Source organism: Enhydra lutris, unplaced genomic scaffold (assembly GCF_002288905.1).
Source record: "Enhydra lutris kenyoni isolate GAN:26980312 unplaced genomic scaffold, ASM228890v2 scaffoldscaffold61, whole genome shotgun sequence".
Classification (NCBI taxonomy): Eukaryota; Metazoa; Chordata; class Mammalia; order Carnivora; family Mustelidae; genus Enhydra; species Enhydra lutris.
The window spans coordinates 5,551,922-5,577,651 of NW_019154145.1; the positions used below are offsets into that span (position 1 = coordinate 5,551,922).

The following is a 25,730-nucleotide window of genomic DNA, read 5'->3' on the forward strand; positions in this document are numbered from 1 at the left end:
ACAAAAGTCCAGGACCAGACAGATGGCTTCACTGGTGAGTTCTGCCAAATATTTAAAGAATTAATACCTATCTTTCTAAAAATATTCCAAAAAACAGAAGAGGGAGGAATGCTTCCAAATTTATTCTTCAAGGCCAGCATTACTCTTACACAAAAACCAGACAAAGAAACTGCAAAAGGAAATTGTAGACAAATATAGGCCAATATCTCTGATGAACACAGATGCATAAATCTTCAATAAAATATTAACAGACCAAATTTAACAATATATAAAAGGGTTATTCAGCAAGATCAAGTCCAAAGGTTCAAGACAGTTTGATACTAACAAATCAATCAATGTGGTACATCACGATAATGAAATCAAGGATAAAAGTCATATGATCATCTCAACAGATGCAGAAAAAGAATGTGACAAAATTTAACATTTGTTTATGATAAAAACACAACAAAATGGACTTAAAGGGAACATACCTCAACATAATAAAAACCACTTGTGACAGATACACAGCTAACATCACCATTCAGTGGTGATCAGGATTAAAGCAAGACCAGGCACAAGACAAGGATATCCATTTTTTCCATTTTTATTCAACACAGTGGAAATCCTAGCAATAGCAAACAGATTAAAAAAAATAAAAGCCATCCAAATTTGTAAGGAAGAAATAAAACTGTATTTGAAGATATATGATACTATATATATTAAACTGTGATTACTCCACTAAAAAACTATAGGATAAATGAATTCAGTGGAGTTACCAAATACAAAATTAATATACAGAAATCAGTTGTATTTTCATACTCCTACAATAAATTAACATAAAAAATTAAGAAACCAATCTCATTTATAATTGCATCAAAAGCTTAAAATATTTAGGAATAAATTTAACCAAAGAGGAGAAAAATCTGTATTCTGAAAACCTATAAGACACTGATGAAAAAAACTGAAGATGACATAAATGAAGGGACAGATATTCCATGTTCATGGATTGGAAGAATTAATATTGACTGAATGTCTGTACTGCCCAAATCAATCTACTATGTAATCCTTATATAATCCCTATGAAAATATAAATAGTTTTCACACAACTACAACAAATAATTCTAAATTTATATGGCACCACAACAGACCTCAAATAGCCAATGCAATCTTGAGAAAGAGGAATAAAGCTGGGAGGAACACAATCCTAGATTTCAAACTATACTACAAAGCTAAAGTAATCAAAACATTATGGTACAGTGCAAAACTGGACACATATATCAGTGGAACAGAATAGAGAGACTAGAAATAAACTCATGCTTATATTGTCAATTATCTGTGACAAAGATGGCATGAATATACAAAGGGTAAAATACACTGTCTTCAATAAAACTGGATGATTATGTGCCAGAAAAAAAAAAGAAGAAAAAAATAAACTAGACCACTTCATTATACCATACACACATAAAAATTTTAAGTAGATTAAAATCTTACTATAAAACCCAAAGCCAAAGAAGTCCTACAGAAGAAACATAAGCAGTAAAATCTTAGAGAGCAGCCTTAGCTATATTTTTCTGGATCTGTTTTCTTAGGCAAAGGAAACATAAGCAAAAGTAAATAAATATTTGGACCACATCATATTTTAAAATTTTTGCACAGTGAAAGAAACCATCAACAAGACAAAAAGGCAACCTGCTGAATGGAAGAAGTTATTTCAAATGATTATCCACTAAGAGCTTATTATCCAAAATACAGAAAGAACTCAACACCAAAACAACAACAACAGCAACAGAACAATCTGGTTAAAAAATGGGCAGAGCACCTGAACAAACATTTTTCCAAGGAAGACATACAGATGGCCGACAGACACATGAGAATATGCCCAGCACTGCTAACTCTCAGGGAAATGCAAATCAAAACCACAATGAGATACCACTGCACACCTGTTAGAATTGCTAGTGTTAAAAAGACGTGAAATAACAACTGAAACTAATGTAACCTTGTGTGTCAGCAATGCTCAAATTTAAAGAAAGAAAGAACAAGCATTGTCAAGGGTGTAGAGAAAAGGGAACCCTCATGCACTGTTGGTGGGAACATAAATTGGTATAGTCATTAAAAATAAAGGATATAAAAATTAAAATTAGAAGTGCCATTATGATCTAGGAGTTCTACTTCTGGGTATTTACCTAAAGAAAAAGAAAACACTAATTCAAAGTGACGTAAGTGCCCCCATATTCAATGCAGTATCATTTATAATAGCAAAGATGTGGAAGCCACCTACGTGTCTGTCAATAGATAAATGCCAAAGAAGCAGGCTGTGTGTGTAAAATTAAATATCAGCCAAATAAAGAATTAGATCTCGTCATTTGCAACAACACAGATGGACCTAGAAGGTGTTAGGTTAAGTGAAAAAAGACAGAGAAAGACAGATACTATATGATTTCACTTATATGTGGAATACTAAAAAGAAAACAAATGTATAAACTAAAAGCAACAGAAAAGGACTCATAAACACAGAGAACAAATTGGTACTTGCCTAAGGTGAGGAGCTGTACAGATGGGCAAAATAAGTGAAAGAGATTAAGAAGTACAAATTTTCAGTTATAAAATAAGTCACAGGGATGAAAAGTTCAGTGTAGGGAATACAGGTAATATTATAATACTTTTGTGTAGTGACAGATAGCTAACTACACTTTCATTCTAGACATTTCATAATGTGTATAGTTGCCAAATCACTATGTTGCACACTTGAATCTAATATAATACTATATGTCAAATACACTTCAATTGAAAATTTTTAAAAATTTAAAAAAGAAAATATATTTAAGAATAAATCTCCCTGGCAAAGGTAATTTTATAGTAAAGGCAGTGGATCAGCCATTTAAAAAGCTAGTATGAAAGTTGATCAGGCAAAATAGTAAAATCAATTATAACTACAATAAGTAGTTAAGGGATACACAAAATAAAGATATAAAATATGACATCGAAAACACAAGATGGAGTATGTATTTTCAGAATGTGTATAAATTTAAGCAACTATCAACTTTAAGTACATGGACACACACAAATATATAAATATAAATATAAAATATATATATATATATATGCTGATAGTGTATACACACACACATATCATGGTACTGAGAAACCAAAAACCTACAATAGACATGCACAAAGTAAAGAGAAAGGAACCCAGATATAACGCTAAAGAAAAGCATCAAACCACAAGGGAAGATACCAAAAGAAGAGAGAAAAAAGAACTGCAAAAGCAACCAGAAAACCAGTCAACGAGATAGAAGTACATACCTATCAATAATTAATTTAAATGTAAATGGACTAAATGCTCCAATCAATAGACATAGGATAGCTGAATGCATAGAAAAATAAGACCCACTGATGTGCTGCCTACAAGAAACTCACTTCAGATCTAAAGACATGCAGACTGAAAGTGAAGGGAGGGAGCAATACTTCTATCAGACAAAACAGACATTAAACAAAGATTGTTAGAAAGCACACGCATACACACAGAAAGCATTAAATGATAACCAAGGGATCAGTCCAAGAAGAAGATATAACATTCATAAATATTTATGCATCCAACATAGAAGCACCTACATGTAATAAGCAAATATTAACAAACAGAAGGGAGAAATTGATAGCAATACAATTGAAACAAAACAGTAAGAGTAGGGGACTTTAATACACCACCTATCTCAATGGAGACATCATTCAGACAGAAAAGCAGTAAGAAAACACTGACATTAAATGACACATTAGACCAGATTGACTTAATTGATAGTTCAGAAAATTTAATCCCAAACAACAGAATACACATTCCCTTCAAGCGCACTTGGAAAATTCTACAGGATAAATCATATGATAGGCCACAAAAGAAGTCTCAACAAATTCAAGAGCAATGAAATTATATCAAGTATCTTTTCCACCACAGCAGTATGGAACTAGAAAGCAATTACAGAAGAAAAGTGGGAGACACACAAAACTTGGAGACTAAACAACATGCTACTAAACAACCAATGGAGCAACAAAGAAATAAAAGAGGAAATTTAAAAGTACCTAGAAACAAATGAAAACGGAGACTTAACTTTCCAAAATTTATGTGATTTTCCCCAAAGAAGTTCTAAAAGTTTATAGCAATACAGGTCGACCTTAAGAAACAAGAAAAATTCTGATATAAACGATTTAACTTCACAAATAAAGGAACTAGAAAAAAGCAAAATTGAAAGTTAGTAGAAGGAAGTAAATGACAAAGATCATAATGGAAATAAGTGGAAGACAGGCTTAAAAAAAAAAAAACAACTATAGGAAAGATTAAAGATACAGGGGCACCTAGGTGGCTCAGTTGGTTAAGCATCTGCCTTCGGCTCAGGTCATGATTCCAGGATCCTGGGACCAAGCCTTGTATCAGGCTCCCAGGGGTCCTGCTTTTCCCTCTCCCCCTCCTACTCTCCTCTCTCATGCTCTGTCTCTCAATCAACCAACCAATTAATCCATCAATCCTTTAAAAAAAAAGATTAAAGAAATCAAAATATGGTCTTTGAAAAGATAAAATTGATAAACCTCTGGCCAGATTCATTAGGAAAAAAAGAGAGGGGCCAAAATAAAGTCAGAAATGAGGGAAGTTATGAACTGACCACAAAAACACAAAGGATCATAGGTATGCACTATGAGGAATTATACACCAACAAATTGAAAAACCTAGAGGAGTTGGATAAATTCCTAGAAACATACAGCATTCTGAGGCCGATTCATGAAGATACAGAAAATCTAAATAGACCAATTTTAATGATGAACCAGTAATTTAAAAACTCCTCCAAAATAACTAGTATAGGATCAGATGGCTTCACTGGTGAATTCTACCAAACGTTAAAGAAGAGCTAGTACCCATCCTTCTCAAATCATTCAAAGAAGAAATGAAAAGGAAGGAATACTTCATTTTACAAGGTCAGCATTACCCTGAAACCAAACCAAAGTCACCACACACAAAAAAGAAAATTACAGACCAATATCCCTGATGAATATAGATTAAAATCTTCAACAAGATTTTAGCAAACTGAATTCAATAAAATGTTAAAAAGATCATTCACCACTCTCAACTGGGATTTATTACAGGGAGGTAACAATAGTTCAGCATCCATAAATCAATGTGATACACCATATTAACAGAACAAAGGATAAGAATCATGATATCTTAATAGATACAGAAAAAGTATTTGACAAAACTCAACATCCATTTAGGATAAAAATGATCAACAGACTGGGTATAAAAGTAATGTACCTCAACATAATAGAGACCGTATCTGACCAACCCACAGCTACTATCATACTCAATAGTAAAAAGCTCTAAGCTTTTCCTCTAAAATCAGGAAGAAGACAAGGATGCCCATTTTCACTTCTTTTAGTCATCATACTATTGGAACCCTTGGCCAGAGCAATAAGGAAAGAAAAAAAAAAAGTAAAAGGCATCCTTACAAGATACAAAATTAACATACAGAAAGTGGTTGCATTGGTTACCATACACTAAAAATGAACTATCAGAAAGAGAAATTAAGAAAGCAATCCCACTTACAATGCATCAAAAAGAATAAAGTACCTACAAATAAATTTTATCAAGAAGGTGAAATACCTGTACTCTGGAGACTGTAAGACACTGGTGAAAGAAACTGAAGACAACAGAAATTGAAGATATATCATGTTCATGGATTGGAAGAATTAATATTATTAAAATGTCTGTGCTACCTAAAGGTATCTACAGAATCAATACAATCCCAATCAAAATACCAATGGTATTTTTCACAGAACTAGGACAAAGAATTCTGAAATTTGTATGAAACCATCTGTGACAACATGGATGAAACTGGAGGGTATTATGCTAAGTGAAATAAGTCAGATGCAGAAAGACACTGTGTGATCTCACTTATATGTAGAATCTAATAAAACAAACAAACCAGAAACTGACATACGGATACAGGAAATAAACTGTGAGTCCCCTGAGTGAGGAGGCGTTCGAGGGGTGATTGAAATAGGTGATGGGTATTAAGAGATATAAAGTTTCAGTTATAAGTCAGTCACAGGATATAATATTTAGCATAGAAAATATAGTTAATATTGTAGTAACTCTTCATGGTGGTGGATGGTAACTACACGTTTCAGGAGGACCATTTTGTATCGTATAAAAATACTGCATCACTATGATGTACACTTGGAACTAATAGAATATTGTATGTCAATTACACTTCAACAAAAATAATAATAAGTAACAGGCAAATAACTATTCTTCAGAATCTCCTGAGTAACCTGGCATTCCAACAGCTGGGTTCTTTGGAGGTAGAAAGCCAATGAATAACTTTTCCTATAAACAACAATACCCCAGAAAAGTGAATAGTTCATTTATGTTATCTAATATCTTTCACTAGTGTGCAAAGGTGCTGTCATTCCCTCAGAAAGGCAACTTCCAAAATTTTCCACATCAAATCATCATTCATATCAATTGCTGCTTTTTACACTCACCTGTGGTATTTAGTTGGTTATTTTGTTTGACATGCAAGATCTGACTAAGTCAGGACATTGCGAAAAACAGGCAATTAGAACATTTTTTTTTTTTTTTTAAGGAATAAGGAGATCAGGAAGAGAATCATCCCAGAATAAGAGAACCTTTTGACAGAATTCACCCTTTTACCTCACCGCTCAGGCCCACTGTAAGCCTGCGTCTCTGCTGGCCACATGAGGGAATATAATAGTGCACACGCATTTTGATCTACTGTCCAGCTTTTGTCTCTTCAAAAACATATACAGTAGATGAACAAACAAGTATCACATCTTTGGCCCTCACAAAGCTCTGCTTCAGGCAAGCAAGTCACAGGCTGATTAGAATTCTTGTTATATAAATAAAATAAAATTCTAAAACACAATCAAATAGACAAACCCAGAAGTAAAGCCCTTTCCCAACCAACTATGTTAAAAATTAGAAATAATATATCAGCGGTGTTTGGAGAAGAAACTCATTTGGATGAATGGAAGGTGAACTGAAAGGTAAAGAAAAATATGGAGACAATTCCCCGTGTCTCCTAATAAGGAAGCCATAGGGGCACCCTGCTTAATCTCCACGTTTGCTGGGTGAGAGGTGGACGAAGGGTTGTCCAAGACTTACCTTGGTCTGGAATGTACAGAACATGTGCGTTAAGAACGGATGCTCCCAGGCCAAGGAGAGAACTCTCTTCTCTACCATTGTGCACTCAACATCATCATCCATCAAAACCACGTCTTTCTTTAAGGCTTTTATTGCAAAAAACTGATTGGTTTTCTTGAACTCTGCTAGGAAGACCTAGAAGGAAAGGTAAGAAGTAACTTTATTTTAGAATTTGATCTCATGCTCATTAAAAAAGGACAAAGTCCTGAGAGAGATCTGTGTTGGCTGAGAAGAGAATTTCTTCTCTAATTCTCCTCTATCCCCTTTACAGATACAAAATAGAGCATTTCACTGATTTTAGAATATTACCTAGTAGTTTCACACTTGCTTTGTACCTTTCAAAGGGTTCCACAAAACTAATGTACAATTGGATGAATTATTGTCAGTCCCGGAAAAGTTCTGTTTAAAAAATTATCATATGGTTTCACTTATTTGTGGAGCATAACAAATAGCATGGAGGACAAAGGGAGATGGAGAGGAGAAGGGAGTTGAGGGAAATTGGAAGGGGAGGTGAACCATGAGAGACTATGGACTCTGAAAAACAACCTGAGAGTTCTGAAGGGGCGAGGGGTGGGAGGTTGGGGGAACCAGGTCATGGGTATTAAAGAGGGCACGGATTGCATGGAGCACTGGGTGCGGTGCAAAAACAATGAATACTGTTACGCTGAAAAGAAATTAAAAAAAAAAAAAAAGTATGATCTGGGGCGCCTGGGCGGCTCAGTGCATTAAGCCTCTGCTTTAGGCTCAGGTCATGATCTCAGGGTCCTGGGATCGAGCCCCCCGTCGGGCTCTCTGCTCAGCAGGGAGCCTGCCTCCCTTCCTCTCTCTCTGCCTACCTGTGATCTCTGTCAAATAAATAAATAAAATCTTTAAAAAAAAAAAAAAGTATGATCTGTCTGCCCAGGGACCTGAGTAAATTCATAATATAAATTCCCAGAAACTAAGTGCATACTGAAGGAAGCAAGAGCAAGTAGCAGAGAGGAGAATTTGATTACACTTGAAACATCAGTACAAATGAGCATAAAACTTAGCTCTAAGTTTTACCCAGTTTTTCAAGGTGAAAAAAAGAATACAGGGGAATAGAATTTTCCTGATATGCTTAAAGAGTGCACACCATCTCATCTGATGGCATAGGCACTAATGCCATTTGTAGGTCCTACTGTGTGTCACATACTCTGCTTCTTATCTAATTCTTAGCTCAGGACTCTCCACAAGACAGACAGTAATAAAAAACAAAACAAAACACTGGGTTTAGAGAGTAACTTCACTTGGTCAAATTCATGGAGCTACTCAGTGGAAAACACAAAATTCCAAATTTACTTTTTTACTTGATTTCATGAATCTTATATGAAAGGACACCAGATGGCATATAACGGAGAGTTTCTCCAACTTTTGCTTTTGCAACTGATGCAGCAACAGATGACTGACAGCTGTGAGGACATAGCATTTGGAAACAGAAAACTGCAGCTTGGGTCTCTTTTCATAGACATCTACTAGCTGTGGGAATGTGGGCAAACCAATTAACCTCTCTGGGCTTCGGTTTCCTAAATGTGTAAAAGAGATAATTGTCATGACATTCTCCAACTTGCGGGACCATTGTGAAAATCAAGTGACTACCACATGGGAAAGTGATTCGGAAACTATAAAATGCTCTTGAAATGACAGTTATTAAGAATACTTGTCATTTGTTTCTTGACTTTTAGGGAATGTCAAAGTCAAGGACACCAAACCAGGACTGAAAATGCATGTGTCTATATTTATTTATTTATTTATTTATTTTTAAATTTTTTTATTTATTTGACAGAGAGAGGGAGATCACAAGTAGGCAGTGAGGCAGGCAGAGAGAGAAGGGGAAGCAGGCTCCCTGCTGAGCAGAGAGCCCGATGTGGGACTTGATCCCAGGACCCTGAGATCATGTCCTGAGCCGAAGGCAGAGGCTTAACCCACTGAGCCACTCAGGCGCCCCGCATGTGTCTATATTTAAAATCATATGGTGCACATACATAGCTTTGCGGTAGCTGGCTTGATAGAGGGCATAGAACTTAGATAATATTGCAGGCAAACGGATAATGTGCATATTCCCAGAAAACAAAAAACAAAAAAACAAAAAAAAACAATTTTTTTTTCTGGACCTCAAAGTAAATTGAGAATAAGAATATACAGAGGCTACCATTTTGCTGAGAAACCATACTTCCTATCTAGAGCCAAAAGAAAGAAGGAAAACAAGTTTTAGAGTATTCTCAGGGTTGTAAGAAAGGGAAATACGACTGTCCCATTTTGCTTTGGTGCTTTGCCCTCCTTTCTTTGGGTCCCACGTTTCAGTCTTCTCAGTCTGTAGGGATTCAGGGTCCTGATGGCAAGGGGCATATTGCTTTGGACATAGAACAGAGGATACCTGAGTGTCTCAGTTGTCTCTTGGGATATTTTATGAAGGCTTGTAGGTTTAACCTAATGTTTTTCTTATTAACCTTGTTCAAATATAGAAACCCACGTGGGAACAAAGAAACATAAACATTTCATTAACAATTAAAAGTGCTCTTTTGGTAATTGTTTCTTTCAATAAAACATCCCCAAACCAGCCATAAACTAAGAAGCTGAAAAGGCAATTTCCATCTCTATAATGGGCTTTCAATTTTTGGTAACAGGTTATAATTGTACATTAATTGATGCTAAATTATAATGAAGACTAGCTATAAAATTGCCTATTACACAGATTAACACCAAATGAGCCTGCTGTGTTTCATATTATTGTGGAAATGAACTAAAAGAATTAATGGAGATCAGCTAGTTTGCAGGGCAGAACAGATTTTGCCAAAAGCACTGCAGTGGTGTTTAAATCCAAACCCAGTTGGAGGATAATGTGATTCAGCTGTGGTGATGCTCAGTTGCGTTCTAATTTATTATTAAATAAACTGGGTGAGTTTCCCAGCCAAAGTCTGGTGAGCAGGTGTGGAGCATAATGCTGGCTTTGGATGTACAAATTCATAGAAGTAGTCTCTGGCTAAAATTTTCCTAGGAGTTTCATCCAAGAATAAAACTGAGAGTGTCATTAATATAATAGATTGCCTTAATATCTAGAATAATCTCAAGGCTCATGTCCCATGTCATCCCTCTTTACATTCACTAGCTTGAAGTTTTTTTTCCATCACTGATAGTTGATCGTAAATTGTGTCATCTTCCTCCTTTTCCTTTTGTCCTTTGTGACTGACAGAGACAGCCCATAACTCGAGTGTGTGGCAGGAAGGATTTAGAGGAGGGACTTTCCCCATGAAACTTTTCTCATGACTCTCAAGCTACAGCTTTGTTATGAACTGAATTGTGTCCCCTCTGAAATATTTACATGCTGAAGTCCTAAACCCCTGTTCCTCACAATGTGACTGTATTTGGAGGCAGGGTCTTTACACAGGTAATCAAGTTAAAATAAGTTCATTAGGGTGGGCTTTCATCCAGCATGATTAGTGTCCTTATAAGAAGAGGAGATTAGGACACAGATACACAGAGGAATGATGTGAAGACACAGGGAGAAGATGGTCATATACAAGCCAAAGAAAGAAGAAACAACTCTATGAACATATAGGTCTTAGACTTCCAACTTCCAGAATGATAAGAAAATAAATATCTGTTGTTTGAGTCCCTCAGTCTGTGATACTTTGTTACATTTGTCCTAGCAAACTAATACAAGACAGGACATTTGATAGAGGAAAAAAAAAATTGCATTCAAAGTAAAACAACACTCCCAAGTTCGAGAAAAGAGCCAAAGAGAAACGAAAACCAAAAAAACCTGTAAGAAATAGAAACTGGCTGAGACAGCTTTTCATTTCCTTGTTGTCCAAATATATCAAACTCATAATTGTGTGGGATGTACATCTTTGAAACAAAATGGCTTGGGAACAATGAATCCCAGGAAGCAGAGGCCACTACTTCCTAGAGTTCCTGGGTTTCCTTTTTACTCAGACCCTTCTCTATCCTGGCAAAAAAATGCACAGGAATGTCCTCTCCACCCCCATGACCATTTCTGGTCCCACGAGTTTAGGAGCTTTGCTTTTCAATTTCTGTAAGTTGATCTGTAGAATTCTATAGTATCATACCTTGCCAAAACTTCCTTTCCCCAACATTTTGTGCAAGATAAAATCCTCGATTTTTAGTTTCATATGTACAGATGGTCTTTCTATGTTCGGTTCAGGTTCTGGACGATGGCACATTTTCTCCATCCCATCCAAAGGAGATTCCCAAGAGATTCCCTGAGGCTCTGAAAATAGCAAGCTAGCAGTTAAAAGTAAAGAAGAAACAATGGAGGATCATTCTAGTTATTCTGAGAACACTCTCTCTTCCACTTCCCACTCTGAGGCTCTATCCACAAAAATGGGGGGGAGGCAGTCCCTGTGAGCCTGACATTTGGGGCATGGACTCTTATCTCTTATCTACTCAATAAACTGGGAGAAATTTCATGTTAGGAAACATATTCTAATTAGCAAAAGATCAAATATGCAAAACAAAGGAGTACTTTAAATCATGTCAAATCATGGGTAAATAGAGATTTTAACCAAATGTGAGGAAAAAAGGGTTCTCAGCTACTTGCATGGCTCACAGGCACAGTGGCAACATGTGACGTTGCAAGTGAGGGATGAGGAAATGGAAAGCAGACTGATGGAGATCTGAATTGCATCATCCCTCCTTGTATTCAAGTCAGCCAATTTATTCCTCACCCAATGCCAGAGGAAGTACAGAAAACTTTTTTGGAATCTTTCTCCCTTTATAACATTTCTTCTTTTTTATTGAAATATATTTGACACATCATATTATGTTCATTTAAGGTGTACAACATGTTGACTTGATACATACATACATATATATATATATATATATCTTTTAATGTGTACAACATGTTGACTTGATACATTTATATGTAAATTGTTATGTTAGTCACCACACAGTACATCATTAGTTTTTGGTATTGTTTGCAGGATACATTTATATATTGTGATATGATGGCCATTTTGCAACAGCCCCTCTATCACATCACATACATTTTCTTTTTTCTGGATGGAATAATGACATTTCTTTTATTTTCAATCTCCAGATTTACCTTTCATCTTCTCCCTAAACCCAAGGGAAATAAATACAGGCATCCCCCAGGGTTTTGAACGCTTACGTTTGCCACTTTGCTTTCATGAGAGATCTACATTATTACCTGCTTTTGCTAGCTGAAAAAAAAATCTGAAGAGGATTTTCTCTTTTACAGAAAAAAGAAAAGTACAGATCATATCCCGCATTGGTTTTGAAGCAAGCTGGCAAGAGGCAGCACGCCTGAACATCGAGGGTGGTAACACCCAGTCCCTTCCCCAGGAACTGCACTCAGCAGCTCAGCATCCAGCATCCAGAGTTTTGAACTGTGTGAGCATTTGTGCTTGATGTCAAGTATGCTGTGCCTCAGTTAGCAATATGTGTTCTAAGCTATTAGAAAAGCCTAAGGTGATTTTTTTGGGTCTGGGAATACTCAAAAATTGTTCTATATAAAGTAATAGTAATTGTTTCTTTGCTTTATGCCATTTTGGCTTACAAAAAAATTCATGGGGGTATCATGGGGAAGAGGGCAGAGAAGGAGGATCTTGAGCTTACCTCATCCCATGAGCACAACAAGGTAACCGTTACATCTATGCAACTAACACTGGAAACGACCTGAAGACTGGCAGGACAGACCCTCCATAGTTGATTATAGTCAGGAGGCCACATTTAGAAAGATGGAAGGAGTATAGATACAGTTGGGAACCAAACCCATGTGAGACTAGCCACAAATGGAAGGATACCATAAGCACAGAGAAGCCGGAGGATCAGATGCCACAGAAGGCACCCCTGGCATGGGGGCTGTATTGAGAAGACAAATGTCAATAACATTGGGCTTGGAAAACCCGTAGGGCTTGAAACTAGGAGCTTTAAAAATCAGCAGCCTTAACTCTGGGGAGAGCAGAAGCGTGACACGAAACTGAGTCCCTATCATACAGAACTTAAAGAACCATCATAATAACTTGGCTCAAGACAGCACAGAAGCAGCAGTTTAAAAAATGCCTGGGGTATACATTAAGATCTATGGATTAATCTTAGAATGTGTGCTGGAGAGTCAGGGATCTTCAGGGGATTTCTCTGGGAACAAAACTATTGGCAGGCACCAAGAGAAGTCTCTTTCCCTTCCCAAGCCTAGATAGCCAGATGATTGTGAGATCCATCTACCTTGACAATACCACATGCCCGGCCCCAGCAATCACCTGTGGACCTGCCCCATTCAACCTGCCCACTTCAGCAGGCATCCCTCTAAACCAGCTCTTGCCCCACCAACACCACAGGAAACCCCAGTAGGGACCAGTACCACTCCTAAGTAACTGCCCATCCTAAGTAACATCCCCATCTGCATAGAGGAGATAACTTCACACACTAGTGCGCCCCCCGTTCCAACATTCAGTCTCACCTAGTTGCGCAGGGAGGAATCAATACCCCTCAGTGAACCTGCAGCTGTGGCAGAAAGGTTAACCCTAGATAGGCTGATTGTTGGCTCCACCCACCAACAATCCCACAGTGGCATTAGACAGGCCTCTTAGTCGTTTGGGGAAGAAAGCTTGCCCTGTGCACCCACAGCAGGCAAAGTAGGTCAGTGCAGCCTGCTCAGCTAAAGGCAATTATGGCTCAGCCTCCCCAATAGGGTACACACTGTCCAGCCACGAACACCTCTGGAGCTCCTAATTCTTATGACCCAGGGAACTGAACTTCATGACACCATAGGACCTCTTCTTATCAAGGCCATTACTTTCAAGACCAGGAGATGTAGTTGAATGCCTAATATGCAGAAACAAACACAGACAAAATGAGACAGAGAGAGATCACAAATGAAAGAACAAGACAAAAATCACAGTGAAAGAGCTAAAATGAAAAGGAGATAAGCAGTTTTCTTTCTTTTTTTTTAAAAGATTTTTTTTATTTATTTGAAAGATCACAAGTAGGCAGAGAGGCAGGCAGAGAGAGGGAGGGAAGCAGGCTCTCTGCTGAGCAGAGAGCCCTATGTGGGGCTCGGTCCCAGGACCCCAGGATCATGACCTCAGCCAAAGGCAGAGGCTTTAACCCACTGAGCCACCCAGGTGCCCCAAGCAGTTTTCTTGATAAAGAATTCAAAGTAGTAGTCATAAAGATACATCCGGACTTGAGAAAACAGTGGATGATCTCAGTGAGATCTTCATCAAGGAGACAGAAAATATAAAATAAGAACCAGCCAGAGCTTTAGAATATAATAACTGAAATAAAAATACACTAGAGGGAATCAAGAGCAGGTCAGAGAATGCTACTGAAAGGGATGAGCAATCTGAAAGGGAGAGTAATGGAAAGCAAGCAAGCTGAATAGCAAAAAGAAAAAAAAAATAAGTTAGGGAACTTGGCAACACCATTAAGAATTATAACACTGCATTGAAGGGATTCCAGAAGGAGGAAAAAGAGAAAGGGGGACAGAAAATTTATTTGAAGAAATAACAGCTGAAACCTTTCCTATTCTGGGGAGAAAATAAACTTTTTAGCCCAAGAAGCAAAGAGAGCCCCAAACAAGATGAACCCAAGGAGGTCCACAATAAGACCCATAATGATTAAAATGGCAAAAAGTCATGATAAAGAGAGAGATCTTAAAAACAGCAAGAGAAAAGAAAACAGTTACAAACAGGGGAAACCCCATAAGGCTATTTCAGCAGAAATTTTGCAGGCCAGAGAGCGTGGCATGATATATTCAAAGTGTTGAAAGAAGAAAGCCTGCAACCAAGAATAGTCTATCCAGCAAGGCTATCCTTCAGAATAGAAGGAGAGATAGTTTCCCAGACAAACTAAAGTTAAAGGAGTTCATTACCGCTAAACCAGCTTTATAAGAAATGTTAAGGGGGAATTCTTCAAGTGAAAAGAAAAGCCATAATTAGAAGAAAATTATGAAAGGAAAAAAATTCACTGGTAAAAGCAAATATATAGTAAAGGTAGTAGATTAATTATGTATAAAGCCAGTATGGTGGTTAGAACACAAAAGTAGTAAAATCAATTATATCTACAAAAATGAGTCAAAGTATTCACAAAATAAAAAGGTATAAAATATGACATCCTATACATAAAGGCAGGGGAGGAGTAAGAATTCAGTGCTTTTAGAATGTGTTTGAACTTAAGTGGCCATCAACATAATATAGACTGCTGTACACATGTTATATATGAACTCAATGGTAAAAGCAAATCAAAAGCCTATAATAGATATACAAAAAGTAAAGAGAAAAGAATCCAAGTGTAACACTAGAGAAAGGCATCAAATCACAATGAAAGAGTAATGGAGGAAAGAAAAAAGAAAATAGAGAAAAACTACAAAAACAGCTAGAAAACAATTAACAAAATGGCTATAAGTACATACCTGTCAATAATTACCTTAAAGGTAAATGTACTAAATGCTCCAAAAAAAAGTCATAGCATGCCTAAATGGATTAAAAAAAAAAAAAGATCCATCATATGCTGCCTACAAGAGACTCACTTCAGACCTAGAGACACATACTGACTGAAAATGAAGTCTGGGAAAACATATGCCATGCAAACAGAAGGAAAAAAAAAAAAAGGCTGGGGTAGCAATACTTACATCAGACAAAACAGACTTTAAGACAAAGGCTGCATCAAGACAAAGAAGGGTACTACATAATGATAAAGGAATCAATCCAACAAGAGGACATAAAATTATGAATATTTATGCACCCAACATTGCAGTACCAAATTGAATAAAGCAAATATTAACATGTAAAGGGAGAAATTGATAGTAATACAATAATACTAGGGAAATTTAATACACCACTTCTATCAATGGATAAAAGGTCAATAAGGAAACAGTGGCTTTGAACAATATATTAGAGCAGATGGATGTAACAAGATATATACAGAACACTCCAGCCCAAAACAGTAGAATACACATTCTTCTCAAATACACAAGGGACATTCTCCAGAATATATCACATTAGTTCACTCACACAAAAAAAGTCAATAAATTTAAGGATACTGAAGTCAGATCAAGCCTCCATTCCAACCACAATGGCTTCAGAATACATCACATGTTAGTTCACACAAACACACACACAAGTCAATAAATTGAAGGATACTGAAGTCAGATCAAGCCTCCATTCGAACACAGTGGTATGAAACTGGAAATCAATTAAAAGAAAATAATCTGGAAAAAACATGAACACAAAGAGCTGAAGGACATACTCCTAAACAACAAATGGGTCAACAACTCAAAGAGGAAATCAGAAATTCATGGAGACAAATAAAAACAAAAAGACAATAATCTAAAATTTTGGGGCCATAGCAAAAGCAGTTCTAAGAGGGAACTTTATAGCAATACAGGCCTATCTCAAGAAATAAGAAAAATCCCAAATAAATAACGTAACCTTACACCTAACGGAGCTAGAAAAACAAAAACAAAGCCCAAAGATAGTAGAAGGAAGGAAATATAAAGATTAGAGAAGAAATAAACAGAGACTTAAAAAATAATAAAAAAAAATCAATGAAACCAAGAGATGGTTCTTTGAAAAGGTAAACAAAATTGATAAACTTTTTGACTGACTCTTGAGGATATACAAAATCCAAACAGACTGATTACTAGTAATCAAATTGAATCAGTAGTTAAAAATTCCCAACAAAACTCCAGGACCAGATGGCTTTCCAGGGGAAATTCTACCAAACAGTTAAAGAGGGTTTAATACCTATTCTTCTCAAACTATTCAAAAATATACAAGGAGGAAAACTTCTAAATTCATTCAATGAGGCCAAGATTACCCTGATACCAAAACCAGGCGAATATGATACCAAAAAAAGAAAACCATGGGCCAATAGCTCTGATTAGATGCAAAGATCTTCAAAAAATATCAGCAAACTGAATTAGGCAACACGTTAGAAAAAACATTCACCACAATCAAATAGCTTTTATTCCAAGGATGCAAGAATAGCTTAGTATTTACAAATCAATCAATGGGACATACCACATTAACAAGAGGAAAGATAAAAACCTCATGGTCATCTCAACAGATGCAGAAAAAGCATCTGACAAAATAAACAACAACATTCATTCATGATAAAAAACTCTCAATAAAGTGAGTTTAGAGGGAACACCTCAATGTAATAAAGACCACACATGACATACCCACAGCTAACATCATACTCAATGGTGAAGAACTAAATCTTCTTCTCTTAGATCAGGACAAATAAGGATGTCCACTCAAGCCACTTTAATTCCACACAGTACTGGAAGTCCTAGCTGTCGCCATCAGAAAAGAAAAAGGAATGAATACCATCCAAATTGATAAGGAAGAGGTAAAACTGTCACTATTTGCAAATGACATATTATCTTTAGAAAACTGTAAAGACTGCATCAAAACACTATTGTAACTAATGAAAGGAAAGTCAAGAAAATGCAAAATTAATATGCAGAAATCTGTTGCATTTCTATACACTAGTAACAGAGTAATAGAAAAAGAAATGAAGAAAACAATCCCATTTACAATTGCATCAAAAAGAATAAAATCCTTGGGAATAAATTTAACCAAGGAGGTGAAACCTGTACTCTAAAAACTATAAAACACTGATGGAAGAAATTGAAGATGACAGAACAAATGGAAAGATATTCTGTGCTCATGGCTTGGAAGAATTAACATTGTTAAATTGTCCACACTACCCAAAGTAATCTACAGATGCAGTGTAATCCCTATCAATATACCAACAGCATTTTTCACAGAACTAGGACAAATAATATTAAAATTTGAATGGAATCACAAAAGACCTTGAATAGCCAAGTCAATCTTGAGGAAGAAGAACAAAGCTGGAGGTATCACAATCCCAGATTTCAAGAAACATTACAAAGCTTTTAATAATCAAAACAGTTTGGTACTCACACAAAAACAGACATACAGATCAATGAAACAGAATAGAGGGTCCAGAAATAAAAACATACCTATATGGTCAAATAATTTATGACATAGGAAGCCAGAACATACCATCGGGAAAAATAGTTTTTTCTTTCTTTTTAAAAAAATAGTCCTTTCAACAAATGGTGCTGGGAAAACTGAACAGCTATATGCAAAAGAACAAAACTGCATTCTTTTCTTATACCATGCACAAAAATAAACTCACAATGGATTGAAACCTAAGTGTCAGACCTAAAACCATAAAACTCTAAAAGAAGACACAGGCAGTAATCTCTTGGACATCAGTCTTAGCCACATGTTTACGGATCTGTCTCCTGGGCAAAGGAAACAAAAGCAAAAATAAATTATTGGGACTACACCAAAATAAAAAAGCTTCTACACAGCAAAGGAAACCATTAACAAAACAAAAAGGCTACCTAGTGGGGTGCCTGGGTGGCTCAGTGGGTTAAGCCTCTGCCTTCGGCTCAGGTCATGATCTCAGAGTCCTGGGATCGAGCCCCGCATCGGGCGCTCTGCTCAGCAGTGAGCCTGCTTCCTCCTCTCTCTGCCTGCCTCTCTGCCTACTTGTGATCTCTCTCTCTCTGTCAAATAAATAGATAAAAATATTTAAAAAAAAACACAAAAAGTCTACCTAGTGAATGGAAGAAGATGTTTGCAAAAGATATATCTGATAAGGGGTTAATATCCCAAATATATAAAGAACTTCTATAACTCACCACCAAAAAAAAAAAAAAAAAAAAAAACTATTAAAAATGGGCAGAGGACATGAACACACACTTTTCCAAAGAAGACACACTGACGACCAAGAGACACATGAAAAGGTGCTGAATATCATCAACCAGGGAAATGCAAGTCAAAACCACAATGGCAAGGATATAGAGAAAAAGGAACCCACATACATTTGTGGTGGGAATACAAACAGGTGTAGCCACTGTGGAAAACAATATGGAAGTTCCTCAAAAAATTAAAAATAGAACCACCATATGATCTGGAAATTCTACTACTGGGTATTTAAAGAAAATGAAAACACTAACTCAAAAAGATATATGCATTCCTATGTTTATTGCAGCATTATGTACAATAGCCCATGGAAGGAAACTAAGTGCCCATCAATAGATGAATGCATAAAGAAGATATGGTATAAATATATATAAATAAAATGGAATATTTCTCAGCCATAAAAGGAATGAGCACTTGTCATTATGACAACAATGGATATGGAGGGTATTATGGAATGAAATAAGTCAGACAGAGAAAGACAAATATCATATGATTTCACTTATATGTGGAATCTAAACAAAACAAAACAAAACAAAACAAAACAAGACATTCTTAAATATAGAGAACTGGTAGTTGCCAAAGGAGAGGGGGGTGGGGAAGCAGGTGAAATAAGGGGATTAAGAGGTATAGAATTCCAGTTACAAAATAAGTAAGAGATGAAAAGTATAGCATAGGGAATATAGTCAGTAATATCGTTGTGACACTGTATGGTGACAGATTAGCATTGAGTAATACACAGAGTTGTTGAATCAATATGTTGTACACCTGAAACTAAGCAATGCTGTATATTAATTATACTTCAGTTAAAAAAAAGGTTTCACAGAATTATTATACTTTAGGATAGTGGGCGGGGGGGGAACATGTACTTTCTAAAGTATGCTGAAATTATTCAGTTCCCAGGTTCATGTAGCCATATCCTCTCATGAATTACTTTCAGAAAGTAGGCTGGGTAAACTTCCATAGTGATAAATGTTGAGGTCCCACTATTCTTCCCCCTTTCTATTCTTAAATTTCCCAAAAAAGTCTCAAAGGTGCAGAATAAGATGGTCTCCTGGGACATTCCCTCCACTGAGATTTATGGTAGATTTATTTTTGCAAAACCTTTTACGGTGACAGGAAGTACCATTCTAAAATTCTATGGAAGGAGACCTATCCCATTTTTTCCCTGCCCCCACTTCCCACCCTCTTTCCTAATGGGGCACATTTTGGTTTCACTTCCAAGAAGTAGGAGGCTCTTATCTATCAGACCAGGTAAATAAAGAATTTAAATGCAGAGGACTCAGGTTAGGGTTGACCAAGATTAATCACTGGCAATGACTCCACTGAGAGTCAGGATAGCTACCTTTTTTCGCAGGTGCTGGTACACACGGCAGCCTAGCTTCACCTTTTATGGAGCATGGGAGACCAATTTCAACTGGACCTTCTCTGAAGATGTGTTCAGTATCTCTTAAGCAGCGAGCCTGGAGTAGAAACAAAGAGTCAGACCACTGACCTACCCATCCACTACAGCTGGGACAGCTCAGCCTGTTGCTCTTGGGGATGAGATCCATTTAACATTTCTAAATGCATTAGAAAACCAACATTCTTCTTTCCTTTAGCACTCCTTTAGGATTCCATATCCTGGAGGAGTCTATAGCCAGGGTTGAGGCGGGGCAGCTAACTGGTTTTTCCTATGCTATCTACATCATTCAGTCACAAATAAGAATGGAAGGTCAAAGGATGAAAAAATAGCTTTCATAGGCAGCACCAAGTCTTAAAGAGGTTTTGTTCTTGGATAGGTAAATTCAACATGCTAGTGCACAAGAGTAAATGGCAAGGCAGAAGTTTCCCTGGACTCCATGTTCTGTGCTCATTTTAGGGATGATTCTAGCAAGGATATAGGTATAAAGATGGTAATGAATCCTCAATAATCTTAATGAATTTGTTTCTGCTCCTGCTTATCCCACAAAGAATTTAAGATCTTCTAAAGAACTATGCAATTCAAATATATTAAATAAATAGGCATATGAGGATGAAAGTCAGGGCGAAGACAGGGGCTCAGGGACGGACCCCATGTTGTCCCACAGCTCCAAGGGCCAAAGGACTGGACTGGTCCTTGCTGAGTGGAAATCACAGGAACTCAACCTAAATCCCTTTCCTACCTGTTGAGTGCTTTCAATCATCGCCAGTGCTTCAGCCATTAGCTTCTGGTTTATGCCACAAAGGTTGGCCACCTTTGTCTGGCATCTGTGGTGGACGTTCATGCCACATGCTGAAAAGGAGAAAGAGACACTGAGCGAGAGCAGCAGAACTCACTGAGTGGACTTTTCACAGGACTGTTGTAGGTACACATATGTTGAGGGACAACTGGTAAATATCTAGAGCCATCCTCCCAGCAGAAGGAGACACTGCATACAAATAAATTAGTTAGGGCAGTATTTTTATGATGCCTCTATGCTTCCACCTCCCCTTGCCAAGACTACCACACAGACCAGATGTTCCTGTATTTGATGCTGGGGAATGACTCCCACTTGAGTCAGAACCAGACGCTTGCCAATAGGGGAGTATGCATTTACACGGTGCCCCTGCTGAGAGAAAAACGTGACGCTGGCTCTCGGGGGGCGGAGGGGAAGTGTGCAATGCTGGGATGCAAGGTGATTTACTCCCACTCTGGACTGGAGCCCAAACAACACCTTTCCCACATGGACCCCAAGGAGCTTCTCTCCCTCTAAGCTGAAGCCCAGGGTACAACCTTAGCCCGCAGAACTGAAATGGAAAGGACGGGGGTGGTCTGAGCTTAGGGACAAGCGGGGGAGGACAGAAAGTGGCCTGGAGACCTCATCTTCATCCTATCACAGAGTTGGGCTAGTTCAACCAAATGATTTATACAGACCTATGATCCTGGGGGAATATTCTGATTCATTAGTCCCAAAAACAGCCCAAGAAAGGTCCACCCTCCACTCACTGTGATGCCATGAGCTATCTTGCACTGGGATGTGTGTGCACCTGTCCATCTGTATAAAGACAACCACAACTTCACGTTGTTGGTTTAGAATACCAAGATTCTGCTTATGAAATATTGCCATTACAATAAAAAAAAATTAAGATTTCCAAACTCTGGCTGTTAGAATTCTATTCTCAAGTCCTATTTCATTCTATCAGGGTCTATCAATAGGGGTTTTTATAAGGCAGTAGGCAGGACAGGCTATAAAATAATGCACTTTTACCCTCACCTGTTTATTAGCCCATTTGTGTGCAAAGAACTTAGCACAGTGATTGGCACTAAATAAGTACTCAACAAACACTTCTATTTCATCTTCATTATTTATTCCAATGAGATATGTTTTAAAATACTTAAGTGAAACTTTAGCAGGCTTCAGCCTTTAGTTTTAACTAGCTTACTCTTCTCAGATAGTTCCTAATAAAAATAAACTAGCATTTTCTGTGTAAGTATAGACTAGTACTTGTCCCAGCCTATATGCATTGATATAACCAAAATCCATTCTAAGTGAAATCTTCTATGTATATCTAAACTCTGTAATACAGTAACAGTGCTGCTGCTGAGGGCGCTCTGCCCTTCTGAATTTAGCAGGACTCCTACTGGACTTGAGGCAGGCTGCACACTGAGCAGCCCTTGCTGCATTTCCTTACTCTTTACCACACGCCAAAGGGAGGCAGCGAACAAGGGCTGCGCGTGGGGGGGTTGGAGAGTTTCACTTTGTTTTTGAAACATGGTAGCTGGACCTAAGCTTTTCTCAGGCACACTCCCATGAAGGCAGGCCCCATTCCCACTCTGATAATGTCACATGTCTCTGTTACTGACCTATTAGGTGATAACTTGATCTCTTTGAGTGCAAACAGTCCCTTTGGATGGTGATTTTCATGGGAATTAAAGTGGAGAGAGAAAAGGATAGAGTGAAGATGAAGGGAGGCCTTATTTAGGAAGGTGGCTTAGAAGAGAACAAGACAGAAAAACAGGGCCAAGGCAGAGGAACAGAGCCCAAAGAGTAGACTGGAAGGGGAGGTAATGTCAAGGGCATGGGGGGCAAGGACACAGTGATGTCTGCAGGTGTCAGCCTCGAGAGCAGAGGGGGTTGGGGAGGACAGGGAGGGGAGGAAAGGGGAGAGGAGAGGAGTGGGGAGAGGAGAGGGGCTGCCTGGCCTGTAGGAGGAGAGGGGAGGGAGAGAAAGAGAAGGGACGGGGGAGAAAGAATGTTAGGGAGGGATGGAACAGAGCAGGTATGTGGGTCGTGAAACAATGGCAAGAACCCTCATGGACGTTCTGAGTTCAGAGGCATCAGTCAGGCTGTTGGCACCACTGGGCAGGTGGGGTGCTCAGGCTCCAGGGAAAAGGAACTTGCCCTGTGAGGGAGACCATCAGAGGACCCGGGGAACCCGCAGAGGGGATCTGATTGCTCATGCCTGCTCGTTCAATTCTGAAATTACTCTTGCCTATGAACGCCTAAAGAGAAGGATACTCCACAGAGTACCAGGGCCCCCTGTGTGCTCTTGAACTGCTGTAGAGAGCAAGGTGCACAGTGGTGTTCCTAAGGGATGATTAAGGTGAATTTTCACCGCATGTGAAAACCTAACCCTCCCCATCTCTACAAGACACCACTCCGGACTTCACCAGACACGGGAGCACAGCGGGCATGAGGAAGAGAAGGCTGTTGAAGGCGACCCTAACCTTTATCACTTAAAAGATAATAATTGTAAAAGATGAAGCCAGCGGCATAAAACAAAATGGGACGGCCAAGAAAAAGCAAAGTGGCTTCCATATTTAATAATTTGAAATAGAAAGACCTTTGCCGCAACCAGATGCCCTCCTTTCTGAATGTCTAGCCCTGCCCCACCCTCCCTCCCAGCGCAGAAGGCACAAGTGTCCTACTGGAGTTTTCCTCCCTACTGCATAATCCTGGTGTAACAGATCTCAGTTTCCAAAGCCTTAGAAATTTGAACTTTTAGAGCAAGAACATGCTTTTTGCTTTCTTCAGGGCAGGTCTGAGAAGCTCAATCAGGCCCTGCTGCAATGCCAGCCTTTAAGGAGAGATCGGAGGAGGGGACATGATGGTCCGTGCTGGGCTGGACCTCCTACTGGGCATGCTTTGGGCATCAACCCTCCAGTCTAAGTCGGAACGCCTACGTGCAGGACCATCCACCAGCCAAGCAGATGTCCCGGGCTTGCTTCTTGGTGGGCTACGGAGAGAATCTTAAGGTGTGAGGGAGATTGGTGGGGGTATAGCTTGAGTGGCCAGGGTCAGAAGGGGCAGGCCAGGAACACCAGGAGACAGCAGTGCAGGTCCCAGGGAAAGTGCCATCTTTCTCTCTTCCCAGCACGAGGTACAACAGAAGGGTGACAGACCAGGAGACTTGACACGGAGTGTGAGCAGGTTTGCACTTCTCTGGGATCCCGGGATGATGGTGTTGGAGACGGACGGGAAAGAAGAGCAGTGGCCTGCCGTCCTGGGGACTTCAGATTCCTGATCTCAGGGTCCTCTGGGCTAGCGGAGAAGTCAACCCTCTGTGCCCCCTCTTCTTCTCATGCTCTCCATTAAAGCTGCAAAGCCACCCCGCTGGGGTTCCGTACGGGCCCCAGGCTCATTTCCCGCTGGACTCACCGTCGCACTTGAGTCCTTGCCTGGCCAGGCCCCACAGCAGTGTCCCACAGTGCTCGCAGAAGGTCGGGCTTTTGTAATTGTAGACTTTAAATCTATGCGGCATGTCAATTTTGAACCTCTCCTTGTGGAACTGAAAGAAGAGAACATGTGACCACGTGCATGTCCCTGATTCTCAGCCTCTGGTGTCTTAGCAACTGCTCTAGCCTAACAGAGCACTAAAAACACTGGAATGGTGTGTGCTTTAAGCCATAAGCTTTACTCGTCAAGCCTTATAGACATGGCCAAAGAAGGCAGGCAGCCAGCCATTAGCTCCTCCGGGCAAGGGGACTGTGTGCAATAGACACAACATCAAGTAACCAGGAATACACTGAGGTTTGAGGCATTCTCACGGGTAGGCTAATATCCTCAGGAAGGTGGGACTGGGATTATTTATCTAAATGGGATCTGGGTGAACACTGCACTGCCCTTCCTATTTTAGTATACATATTGCCTTTTCTTTTTCAACTCGGAACTAGGACTCTAACCTTTGGAAGATGTTATATAATGCTTCCTCTAGGGGAAACCCTGTTTCAGGTTTATTACTATAAAAGCCTAAGTATGGAGAATTTCGTAGCTATTACACATGGACTGGAGGGGGTGAGCAGCAGGTGACAGGTCCTGCCAGTGCTATGGATAAGTATGTCACACGTATTATCTTTTACACAGATGATATTGCAAATACCCCCTTGCAGGAGCCTTTATTAGAGTCCTCAGTTGATAAATGAGGAACGTAGGCACAGAGAGGACAAGATACTTGTTTAGGTCCCGCAGCTGTGAGCTGGGACATCTATAAGCCTGAAGTCAGAATCAGCCTATCCTCTTTCCGTCATGACCCTTTCTTCTCTCAAAGTCAAGGTGATGAGTTAGGAGATGGGAAGAGGGGAGATGAGAGAGAGGTGCTGGTAGCTGATATATTACAGGATTTTTTGTTTTGTTTTGTTTTCCAGAGTTGAAATTCTCTCCTTTAGCCAAACATATCACGTGAACAACAGCAATAACAGAACCATGAGGTCTGATTCCTGGTAAGAATACCAATATTCTTGTGTAATATAGAAAGTTTTACTTAAGACTTATAATCTCGGGGCGCCTGGGTGGCTCAGTGGGTTAAGCCGCTGCCTTCGGCTCAGGTCATGATCTCAGAGTCCTGGGATCGAGCCCCGCATC

The 25,730-nt window shown here is 38.8% G+C and overlaps 1 protein-coding gene across 1 annotated transcript in view; it reads right to left on the reverse strand.

Moving 5' to 3' along the window:
• The window catches only part of LOC111158618 (protein kinase C theta), a 180,775-nt gene that overhangs the window by 75,536 nt on the left and 79,509 nt on the right, over nt 1-25,730 (reverse strand). Inside the window, exons 8-12 of the mRNA XM_022520757.1 lie at nt 24,528-24,657; nt 21,072-21,181; nt 20,273-20,390; nt 11,272-11,432; nt 7,145-7,318 (exon numbers count right to left, since the gene is read on the reverse strand). Of these exons, the coding sequence (XP_022376465.1) occupies nt 7,145-7,318; nt 11,272-11,432; nt 20,273-20,390; nt 21,072-21,181; nt 24,528-24,657 (693 nt within the window). The remainder of the gene's footprint in view (nt 1-7,144; nt 7,319-11,271; nt 11,433-20,272; nt 20,391-21,071; nt 21,182-24,527; nt 24,658-25,730) is intronic.